Here is a 12,491-nt window from a genome sequence, read left to right as displayed (position 1 = left end):
TATCTTACAAGTAGTGTTTGCTCTGTTAAGCTCACAGCATTGTCTGCCCTGTTACTGTTTTTTTTTCCCCATTCATGTCTAAATCCCATTCATATTACAGTTCCTTGTGCTTCCCTGTGCTTTGAATTTGGACATTTAAGAGGACAGAAAAAAAGGGCTTTTCTTCTCCTTTTCACTCCTTTTGGCAGAAGCTGTGAATGGGCGCCAGGAGTTGGATCACTTGATGATCACCTGTTCTGTTCATTCCCTCTGGGGCACCTGGCATTGGCCACTGTCGGAAGACAGGATGCTGAGCTAGATGGAACTTTGATCGGACCTAATATGGCCGTTCTTATGTTCATGCATTTTGTGCTCTTGTAACAAATTGCTTTCGGGGGCCCAATTTTGGTCCTATGGAAGTCAAGGAGAATTACTGTGACACGGTCAGCTCTTAGTGATTTACTGAAGGTTTCTTTAAGCACTAAATTGAACATCCCAGCCCGTTAATGTGGTCATCATAACATCATACAGGAACAGAACCCTATTTCTGATATGCTCTGTTACCAACTCTGGCTCATTGAGGTCCTTTCTTTTTGTTAACCAACAACTCTTTACGACTAAGCTGAACATATTTATTTTATGGCAAGTCAAAACCTCATTTTGAGAAAAAAGTTAGGGAACTGAAACTATCTGTGTTACAAAATTTTAGATGAGGGTTACTTACTTTGTCCTAATACAGTGCTCAAGTGGAGGAATAAGGTCATTTTCTTTATCTTCAGTGTAAGGCTGAACTGTATCTGCAGAGACATTTCAGATATTTATCATGACCATCATCATGCCTGGAAGTCAACATCATGGATCAGAGCCCCACTGTGTTAGGCACTGTACAAACACAGAACAAGAACATAGTCCCTGCCCCAAAGTGGTGACAATCTACATGCTAAATCCTCTTTCCAAATCCTGCAAACAATATTGGCATGGAATGGCAGATCAAATATTATCACATAGAGCCGATTCCATTCAGGAGGAGTCTGTTAATGTAATATGAGCAAAGGTGTAGTTTAAAGAAAAGTATGATAGTCTGAAAACCTCGTAAGTGGTACTTCTATTATTTAAAAATGGTACCCTGCCATTCAGAACCACTTATGTTTTACCAATCATTTTCCCACAAAGCCTACAGTGGCACACACAAGACCTCTCTTCTTAAATATGGGACAAAACTCTTTTTAACGGGAAGTACAATACCTAATAGCCTCAATCAATTCCATTTCAATTAAGTCAATCAAACTATTTATTGTAACTTATGGCAGCTGCCTTGAAGTTGGGGGTGGTAAATGTGCCTCTGGAGAAAATGCCACCTTCTAATAACTTCAACGACAGTTATATTTACCCCAGCAATTTAGTAAATGACTATGCTCTTGAGAACCCCATTTTAAAGAGTACTGAGTTCAAAGGATGTTTGAATGGGGTAAGATACACAGATGGTCGTCATCTGTAATCATTATAAAGATCAGCGACATTTCTCCAGAAGTCCAAAAAACCTTTATTCTTTTCTGAAAGTTCTGTGTAAAATATATAATAAATATCCCCAAACCCATGGAGATTCTCTGAATGACTGGCAAAGGCACATGGGTAAAACATGAGAGACATTTAAAGTTCTCATGGAGTGCATCGTTTCCTCCAGATAAATTAGCCTGTTTGCCTCCTATATTTGAGTAGGACTTTCTGTGTGGAAGAAGGCCCTTTTTGCCCTGTAAAGGCAGAGTGAAGTTCTGCCACCCTGGATTTGCTCTATTTTTTGGAAAGAGATAACAGGTATGCTCTCTATCTTGCGGCAAATGGGTCCATATGAGTGAGCACCATAGATAAAATCTGCCCTTATGCAAAGGGCTAGCATGAGACTGTATATCAGTTAAGTCCTACATAGATTGTGTTCTGGTCCCCTACACAAGGGAAAATTTCACTCCGAATGAAGTTAATTCTGCTATCCACTTCTTGACTCTTTCTCTATTTTTGCAAAAGGCTTTACCAGGCTTTGATCCTGCCTTCTTGGTTACAAAGTACAGCCCTGGGTGAAGGTCATCATTTCAAGGAACACTACTTTTGCACATCTGGTCAAAGAAAGCACAGCACCTAAGGACTCAGAAGACTCAGTTACACTTTTTAGGAGATGTTAAAGAACCCCAACTTTTCTCTAGATCAAACAAAGTTTGTACTGAGCAGGATGGCTATCTCCAAAGACACACAACAAGCTCAGAGGAGTCTTGGAGAGATTTTCTAGCCAGAATGGTGAAACTATTTGGCGTTAATGCAGTACTGCAAAATTCCAAAGATAAGAAAAGATTTAGTAGTACAAACTATTTGTGGGTGTGATGCCTTAAACTTAAAACATACTTCTGAATCCAAGCCTAATTCCAGAGGAGAAATAAACTGGAGTGATAAGAGTTGGTTGAATGGTACAAAGAAACAATACACAAAATAATAATTAGCAATTTCTCATCCACAGATCTCAACGTGTGAGCAAGTATTATTATTCCTGTTCTACTGATGGATAAACTCAGACCAACAGAGGTGAAGTGACTTGCCCAAGTTGACACAGATGTTAGTAGCAGAGGTGTAAATAGAACCTAGGTCTCTACTGCTATGCTGACAAAGGACGTCCTTGCCACAAACTGAAACTCACCGCCGTTAGAAATAATTAATAAGTAAGGATTCTCCTTGACCACAGACAACTAATAAGACTGGCTTAAACCAAAAGGTATGTTGTTGCTCTTTAACAACGCAAAACTGAAATGTTTTTTCTCAAACTTACAAAAACATTGGAAAAAATCACAGAAAAGGTCAGCCCAAGAGGCATATGTTTCAAAAAAAATTGGGGCATATGAAAAAAAAAATCAGTAGCTGTATGTAAGGATAGCAGGAGCTAGTTATAATAAATGTCCTCTCCTAGTGGCCCTTTGTACGATATATGTTAGTAAGTCTTCTCACTTCTGAAATAGACCACATATGGGTACCTGTTTATTTATGGAGATAACATACAACCATCATAATCATCCCAGTAGGGTGGGCTCTCGGTGAATTTGAGTAAGATGATACAAACTATGGTGCTGCTACAATTTCACTTACCAAAGACCAAATCTTGAAAGATTCTCCTGAGCACCCACAACTCCTCACTGCAACTCTCAAGGGTTGGGCACATCAGCTCTGTTTAATGAGTGGCCAGATTGTCCATTTTACAACTAGCCATGACTAAAGGGCAGTGTGCAGATGTGCTGCCTCACGAGCAGTCCAAGGAAGGAATTGGACCGTATTAGCAGCAGCTTACTATATATTCTCTGCACCAACTCAGCTGTCCTCGAAGGAGCATTAAGATTCAAGCTAAGGCTATAACTGTTCCCCACCCTCTCTGTCATTTCCAACCCATCCTGCAAGGGGAGGGGGAAATACTGAGACTGCGGGATCTACTCTGTCCCCTGCGCCTGCAGAGATGTGGAGCCTATCCAAAGTCACAACTGGTTTATGGCCCTGTGAGTCTGGACAGACCAGACCACAATCTAGCCCTTAGAAATCAGCTTTCTTTAAGGGTGTAGCAGCTTCTGGGAAACAGGGCGCATTTTAAACTTTTAAACATTTAAGGACCCTTATCTTAACCTCAAAATTATCCTGCTGCGAACCACTATTTATTGTAACTAATAATGGAAGCCTAGGCAGTGGGCACCAAACCTCTAATAGTCCGGCTAGATTTGGGTTATATTATCAGGACTCTTCTTTCAGGTGTGATGCTGTTACTGTCTCTGTGGAGGAAATGAAAAGGTTCTCCTATACATACCAACTGTTAACCGTATTTCCTCTTCCTGGTTGGCCAGGCCATCATAGTAATAGAGATCAAATCTCCGTTCCATTTTCCAGTCACCTAGTAAGTCCTTTCTCAAGCAAAAAAGCACACTGAAATGGCTTTCACTGCATATGACCCAAATGGGATACCTAGGGGTCTTCAAATAGCAGCCAACCTGGAAGAAACAGAGAGATAGCATGAAAAACAAAACAGTTGATGGTGTACAATAATAAAAACAACAATAATTTTCACTTATGTATCACCTTCAACAAACATTAATTAATTAAGGCTCATAGTACACCTCTAAAGCCGGTACAGGTTATTTCCCCTGTTTTTGCAATTAGGTAATCTAAGGCACAATTAGGCTCAGTAACTTGCCCAAGGTTACACACAGATATGTTTTTCACTGCAACAAAGGTGTGTTCTTATCTTGGGTTAATTAACAGGGGTTAAATTAGCAGTGAAGACACTGCAACTTGGCCTTTAACTCAGGTTAGCAGTTTGAGTTAAAGCCTACAGGGGAGCCTGGGGTTAAACTCAAGTTACTAACCTAAGTTAAAAGCCAATTTACTGTATCTTCACTGCTATTTCAACCTGAGTTAGCTAACCACAATTCAGAACACCTCTTTTTCACAGAGGGTGAAATCCTGGCCTGACTGAAGTCAGTGGCAGAGCTCCCATTGGCGTCAATGGGCCCAGGATTCCATCCCTGGAATTCAGAAGCAAGGAGAATCCAGTTAGCTGCCGTAGCTACTAAACCACACTGAAAAGAGCAGAGTAATATGATGATCATGATTTAGTTATTCTGAGGTGCTGTACAGACATATTGGAAGACTAAATCCCCGTTCTGAAGAGTTTACAATCTAATATAATCCCTGCATTTCAACACATTTTTCATTGGCATTTCAAATTCAGGGGTTTGGGTTTTATTTTGTTTTGAACGAGTAGAATAAAACAATAAAATCTTTTTACGTTGAACAACCTTTTCCATTGTTACTAAAACGGAAAGATTCTCAGAATCTCAGATGGAGTAAAATCAACACATTATTATTGGGCCGCCTTTGATGAACCTCAGTCCTTTCTTTTTAACCTTCAATTGTAAAGGCCTTATCATGCGCTTAAGTCACATGTGCAACTCCTGCTGACCTCATATGGAAGTTCTACCCTCAGACTAAAGGCACAACATAAGCATTCTTCATGGGGGGAAAAAAGTGTACTTTACTTGAATAGACATTATTTTTAAATCTCCCAACAGTTTGAAATATAAGTAAATACAGTATTATTGATGTTTTTTGAATAATCACCTAACTTATCATCTAATCTAATCTATCTATCTATCGTAGGGTTTTATCCTGCTGCCCACCACTGTAGAATCTGACCACCTTCCACGTAAAATCAATAGCAAAGTCCCTACTGGACTTCATAGAGTCTCTGACACGTCTTCCTTTTTGGGATAAAAACTCTTCTTGGGGTGCATGTTATATATATATATGTATATTCTGGTGTTTACAACATACTGATAGGTAAATTATTTAGGCCATGCTCCTATATCCACTGAAGTCAATAAGAGATTTATTTGAGATTTTCTTTTCCTGCCTTAATCTGTTCCATGATGAACACCATCCCCTTCCCTCCCCAAGTCCTGGATTGCCCTTTTACGATGACACCCTCCTGAAATCAATGCAATGTCCAGAGGTATTGGTTCACAGTGAGCAACAGCAGATGTGTTCACTTACTGGGACCTGACTATCATGCAGTACATTTTACAGCAGGGAGCAAGTTCAGGATTTCAGCCCCTCTACTAACATGTAAATGGGTAAATATAGTAGCTAGATTGTTTAATGCATCAGGAACACCTTTCTTTTTTCTTCCTGTTGGGATTTTAGTTTTCAGCTATAAAGGATATTTAGTTATTTGCTATATTCCTGTAATTGAAATATGGCATCTTATCACAAAGCAGCTTTGTTTTTCCCATAGAACTGCTGACAGTTTTATCTTCCAGAAATTATTTAGGGAAACTAAAGACAAAAATAAAGCTTCTATTTTAACAGAATACCTTTTATTATGACTATAATTATTTCTATTGAGGTAGTGCCTAGAGACCCCAACCCTATTGTGCTAGGTGCTGTACAAATGTTAACTTTAGAACTGCTTAACATTAGAATAAACGAGGAATATCTGTGGCACCTTCGAGACTAACACATTTATTTGGGCATAAGCTTTCGTGGGCTAAAACCCACTTCATCAGGTGCATGCACTGGAAAATACAGTAGGAAGATATATATACACAGAGAACATGAAAAAATGGGTGTTGCCATACCAACTGTAACGAGACTAATCAATTAAGGTGGGCTATTATCATCAGGAGAAAAAAAACTTTTGTAGTGATAATCAGGATGGTTCATTTCAAACAGCTGACACGAAGGTGTGAGTAACAGCAGGGGAAAAATTAGCATGGGGAAATAGTTTTTAATTTGTGTAATGACCCATCCACTCCCAGTCTTTATTCAAGCCTAATTTAATGGTGTCCAGTTTGCAAATTAATTCCAATTCTGCAGTTTCTCGTTGGAGTCTGTTTTTGACGTTTTTTTGTTGCAGAATTGTGACTTTTAGGCCTGAAATTGAGTGACCAGGGAGGTTGAAGTGTTCTCCGACTGGTTTTTGAATGTTATAATTCTTGATGTTTGATTTGTGTCCATTTATTAGGTCCTATGATGGTGTCCCTTGAATAGATATGTGGACAGAGTTGGCAATGGGCTTTGTTGCAAGGATAAGTTCCTGGGTTAGTGTTTTTGTTGTGTGGTGTGTGGTTGCTGGTATTTGCCTCAGGTTGGCGTGTCTGTAAGCAAGGACTGGCTTGTCTCCCAAGGTCTGTGAGAGTGAGGGATTGTCCTTCAGGATAGGTTGTAGATCCTTGATGATGCGTTGGAGAGGTTTTAATTGGGGGCTGAAGGTGACAGCTAGTGGCGTTCTGTTATTTTCTTTGTTGGGCCTGCCCTAGAGTAGGTGACTTCCGGGTATTCTTCTGGCTCTGTCAATCTGTTTCTTCACTTCAGCAGGTGGGTATTGTAGTGAATAAACAGTGAAGAAAACAGTGAAGTGAAGAAACAGATTGACAGAGCCAGAAGAATAGTCAAAAGAAGTTTGGATATTTATATGGATAATGAGAATATCCACAGTTACATTAGGGTGAATAAAAATATATGAAAAGGCTCTAAATCCTCATCCACTGACTAAAACAAAACCTTCCCTTTGGGCTGGTTTTCCATAATAATTGTCCATTACGTGGCTTCTTGCAACATTCCCTAAAGCTTCTGGTGTTGGCCACTGTCAGAGAAAGGATTTTGGACTACGCGGACTGCTGCTCTGGATCTGATCTGATCATTCCTTTGTTCCTGAGTTCCTGGGACTGAATAAAGAGGTCAGGAGAGGGTTCTAGCAGGTATATTTGCTACTGTGGACATTATGGTATATATTGTATATATAATGCTGCTTCCAATTCTCAGGCACATTGCCTATAGCCACCAATGTGAGCTAATCAGCAGAAAAAATACAGCATATGGTATATAGCCCATTCTATTATAAAAATCTCAACGAAATTCTCAGCATTGTGAATTATGCACTTTTGTTAATAAGAAATGTATTTTGCATCTGAAATGTTATATAAATACAAAATCAAGCATCTTCCTGAAGCAGAGTTCCTTGTGATGTTAGGAAACAATTCTCTAGATCAATAAGTAACTGACTCATTACTTTGTTAATGTCTATATAACACATCCTTTTATTCAATAGTTTGGAGAGGGAGTGTTTGTAAATTCTTGGCTCAAAAGTACAAAAGAAATTTTGCACAGTTAAAAGCTAAAAAAATAGAACATAAAAGGAATAACAATAAGAGAAGTACATAGATCCAAGATTTCAAAAGATTTCAAATGAGAGGGAAATTGATGAAAATATTTCACTTTACAAAGACGCTTATATTAGTATTCTTGTAAATCAAAGACAAATGTGAACAGTGACTTCCTTGTAATGCTGTCATCCCATAAATGGCTGCTAAAATAATGCCCAAAAGGCTTCAAACAATATGTGCTGATGTGAGATTAAGGAAATAGAAAAAGGTTTCCAACCAAAGTTCCACTCTAGCTCTTATTCACTCGAACAGTCCCACTGATGTCAATAGGGCTGCTCATGTGAGTAAGGCTTGCAGGACTGAGCCTCAGATATGCATATTGCACAAAGAACTAAAAGCACATATTGCATTAACATAATAAGTGTTCCACTAGTGTTTAAAATAGTGCATGCCAAATCCTCAGCTATTGTAAACAACAGAGCTACACCAATTACACTAGAGGAAGAGTTGGTCTTAACTATATCATAAAGTAGTGTTATTCGTAGGACTGATAATCAAGGGCTTCAATGAAACAAATACTATCAGCTTTCCCCAAGATTTGAGACCAGAGACCAATAACACAGTGAGAAGGGGAATATGCTACACTAAAGGTGGAATTTTCACAAGTGCTCATTTGCTGGCCTAACTTGCTTCCATTGAAGTCAATGGTCAAACTTCAAATTTAGGCCAACATTGAGGGCTTTTAAAAATCCCACCCTGGGGTTTCTGATGTAGTCACCTTCAAGAAGATAATGGCAGTCAAATACCCAACGTTTTCTGCAAGAGGAAATGAATGCTGTACCCATGCCTCTTGCTGGCCAAAGAAGCCAGTTGTTTGCCCAGCCTCACCCACTAGTAAGAAGAGCTTGCATATTTTCCTGATGTCTCACACTCAGGAGACTCATTCATCTTTGTCTGCTGAAATCACACTGATGCACATGCAGCATTCAGAGTATGTAAATAAAAACCCAAAGATTCCCTTCTCTCCTCTTGGTCTGCTGAAATCCTTTAGGCAAGGCCTATTTACTTAGGCCATGTCTACATTTACCGGTAGATCGGCAGTGCTGTGATTGATGCAGCAGTGTCGATTTAGCGGGTCTGGTGAAGACCCGCTAAGTCAATGGCAGAGCACTCTCCCGTCGACTCCGGTAATCCAGCTCCCTGCAAAGAGTAAGGTAAGTCGGTGGGAGAGCATCTCCCATGACACAGTGCGGTGTAGACAGCGCAGTAAGTTGACTTAAGCTGCGTCCACTTCAGTTACATTACTCATGTAACTGAAGTAGCAAAACTTAGGTCGACTTACCACGGTAGTGTAAACCAACCCTAAGAGCTTGCAGAGAGATCTGGCTCTTGGACCTATTAATATTTAACAATTGTCATTTTTGTTATGGGCCAGCCATATGCTTTGTACTTTACAGGAGACAAGTATAAAGAGAGTCCCCTCTTAAGGAGCCTATATTTGTATCACAAATTAATTAAATACTATAATGCATCAGTTTTAAAATATTTCATCATTTTTGACAGATGCTTATTAATCTATTGCAGGCAGAAAGGTGGGGGGAATATAGGGAGTTAGGTATCTTCTTATGCTGCATGTTTACAATCCTACAGAAACTTCCCTACCACGGTGCCCCTCCCTTACAAATCCCTTAAGTACCCTCATAAATTTCACTGAGGCAATTTTCATCTTTGGAAAATGTCAACCTTTCAGAAGAGAGCACCTGCAAAGAAAGACTCATTTCCAACTCTGTGGGTGGTCTTTTTAACCATCTGACTTAATTTCATACTTGCACAATGGCAAATTTAACTCTCCTCACCAACACTTACTGTGGCAGAATCATTTCCAATGTATCTGCCCTTGTGAAAGTTCCTGAATCTGCACATATTTCACTGTTCATATCTTATCTTCTTATAGCACAGGACAACTGCGTTCTTGCTAAGTTTTCTTCAGACACAATACATATGAGGCAGACGTTTTTTTTCCTGGTTTTGGTGCTTTAGTAAGGCACACAGCTTGAGCAGATACAAATTAGTGTTCTCATCATTCCTTGTAACGTTTATAATTCAGATGGGAAGAGGATGCAACATCAGAAAAAACAAGGTGACTGAACGGCCATGGCTGATGTGGTTGTTTTTTTAGTTCCATCTTATCTAGCACAGTTTTTAATTTTTCTGCTTGCTGTGTTTTACATTATTTAAATTTGAATTGTATTTATTTATAATATCAACCCTGCCATTTCCTGCCTTATTTTTGTTTGCTTGGGTACTGCAACACTTGTTACAGTGTTACACTTACAAGCTCCCCTCCTGCAAAATCCCATCTTGCAAAGTTGAGTAGAGCTCGGGGGGAAAAATATGGGTTTACTGGCAATTCTGAAAAAAAAAATGTTTTAATTCTTTTGGGCAAACCAAAACATTTTTTTCAAAATTTCCAGTGAATTGAAAAGTAAAAAAACCCCTCTGTGTAGGAAAAAAAAAAGTTTTATTTTGACATTTCCAAAATATTTTGATTTTTTTCAGTTCAATTGAATCTATTCAGTGGACTCAATATGAATTTGCAAATAATTTTGGGTCAACAAAACTGCATTTTTCAGCAAATATTAAAATTTCACCCAGCACCACTGCTGAAGTCAATAGGATTCTATGTGGGTACAAAGGCCCGGCCATACAGATCACTGTCTGGGATCAAGGCAATAGTTTGCTAACTCATTAATGCCCCTTTTAAAAACTCCCCAATCCTACTGAATTCAGTGGGATTCACTTGCATAGAATCATAGACAAGTAGGGCTGGAAAGAACCTCAAGAGGTCATGAAGTCCAGTCCCCTGTGCTAAGGCAGGACCAGTAAACCTAGACCATCCCTGACAGGTGGTTGTCCAACCTGTTCTTAAAAACCTCCCATGACGGGTATTCCACAACCTTCCTTGGAAGTCTATTGTAGAGTTTAGCTGCTCTTGTAGTTAGAAACTTTTCTAATATCCAACCTAAATCTCTCTTGCTGAAGATTAAGCCCATTACTTTTTGTCCTGCCTGGATAAAATGGATGTAACGGTGTGATAGGCTCAACCCCCATCACCTGCAAGGCAAGGGGAAGAATTCCTATTAGTCATGCTCTGCTCCTAGGGGGTGATTGACTAATTGCCTCCTGGCCAGAGGAGGCAGAGCTAGGCCTTATAAGTAGACTGAGGGAGCTCAGATGGGGACAGACTGCGGAAGAGACAGGTCTCTGGCAAACAGAAGTCCTGGGATAGGGTTTAGTAGACAGGAAGCAATGGAGAAAGAACGTTACAGGAGCAGGTCAGGCTCCTACAGGGGAAGACCTGAGGTAGGGCCAACAAGGAAACTATCATGAAACCTGAGAGGGGCAGAAGGGCTTATCCCAGAAGGAGTTTTTGTGAGTTGCCTGGAGTGCCAAGACAGAGAACATCTAGGTGGGAGATGGGAGAAGAGGCAGGCTGAGAAAGGCTATTTTAGGTGCAAGGGAGAGCCTGATATGGGGACACCAGAGACACAGACCCTGTGCAATGCTGCGACCAGAGACAAGGAAGCATCCATGAGGGGTGGGCGTGCTACTACAAATGGATATAATTAGTCGGTGCTTAAGTGTTTACAGGAAACTGCACATTGTCTGTTCTATCAACAACTTTTTGATTACAATGACCTTTGCTGTCAGGAATTAATACTAAATGATGTTCCCACAACGTTAGTCTGAGGAGTCGATACTGTAAAAGAAGATTCCCTTTTTACATTCCTTGGGACATCTAGAGTATCACAGCCCCAGCACACCTGTTCCACCTGCAATAAAACATTCGCTCACTCCCCCTGGGTAATACACTATTTAGTATACTTGCAATTATATGTTTTCCAGTTCCAGGTGGCATGAGGGGCAGAGCAGTTGTGGCCATTAAAATGTAGCAGGTTTCAAGTGATTAAAGAAAACAAAATTCAATTACAAATGTTTGGGAATATTGATAAATAGAAGAATATGCCAGCCCTGCCAGAAACAAAAAAGTTTTAAACAGAGATCTTTGAGTTCAACTAGAAATAGACATTAGTATAACAGAAGCAGTATGTAATTTATTAATATTATTATTTGTATTGTGGTAGCACCTAAGAGCTCTAGTCATGGACCAAGACCCCACTGTGCTAAGCGCTGGACAAACACAGAACAATAGGGCACTGGATAGTTTTGATATAGAAGAAGAACTGTCTCATATGATGAAATAGGAAACAGATGAAAAGGTGAAAAATAATGGAGAGGAATGGAAAAAGATTTGGGTCCAATCCAAACCTCACTGAAATAAGTGACCAAACTCCCTTTGACTGCAATGGGCTTTGAACAAGACCCTATATGCAGCCACATCATACAATTATTACCAATTATTATATCACTGGTGCCTTACACAGGTCAGATTAAAGAGATCTATAGCAAATGAAGTGATGGCTGTGGGTCAAAGGCCATATGCAACTTGAGCTCAAAAAGGCATGCAGACATCGTGGTGCTGAGTGAAGCCTGTCATCCAAGACAGACAGGTAATAATAATGAATTTCCACACCAGTTACAGGCTTCACCAATCATAATTTGCAAGTGGTAGGTCCAAAGGCTGGTGATTGTAAGCTCTTTGGTTCTTCTCATCATGTGGATGCAGTGTTTAATTCAATGGGACCCCACCCTGACTGGGGCCTTTAGGTGCCACTGCAACGTAAATAATACATGTAAAAATAACAGTGGTGGTTTTGAGAACAGAGGTTGGTAGTGCAAAAGTTTAACATTTCATTTTCAAGAAGTCAA

General features: G+C 39.8%; 1 protein-coding gene across 1 annotated transcript in view; it reads right to left on the bottom strand.

Moving 5' to 3' along the window:
- The window catches only part of MINDY4 (MINDY lysine 48 deubiquitinase 4), a 99,300-nt gene that overhangs the window by 9,652 nt on the left and 77,157 nt on the right, over positions 1-12,491 (bottom strand). Inside the window, exons 17-18 of the mRNA XM_074946388.1 lie at positions 3,809-3,989; positions 704-776 (exon numbers count right to left, since the gene is read on the bottom strand). Coding sequence (XP_074802489.1) covers positions 704-776; positions 3,809-3,989 — 254 coding nt within the window. The remainder of the gene's footprint in view (positions 1-703; positions 777-3,808; positions 3,990-12,491) is intronic.

Source organism: Natator depressus, chromosome 2 (assembly GCF_965152275.1).
Source record: "Natator depressus isolate rNatDep1 chromosome 2, rNatDep2.hap1, whole genome shotgun sequence".
Taxonomy (NCBI): domain Eukaryota; kingdom Metazoa; phylum Chordata; order Testudines; family Cheloniidae; genus Natator; species Natator depressus.
This window is presented reverse-complemented; position numbering and strand designations above follow the sequence as displayed.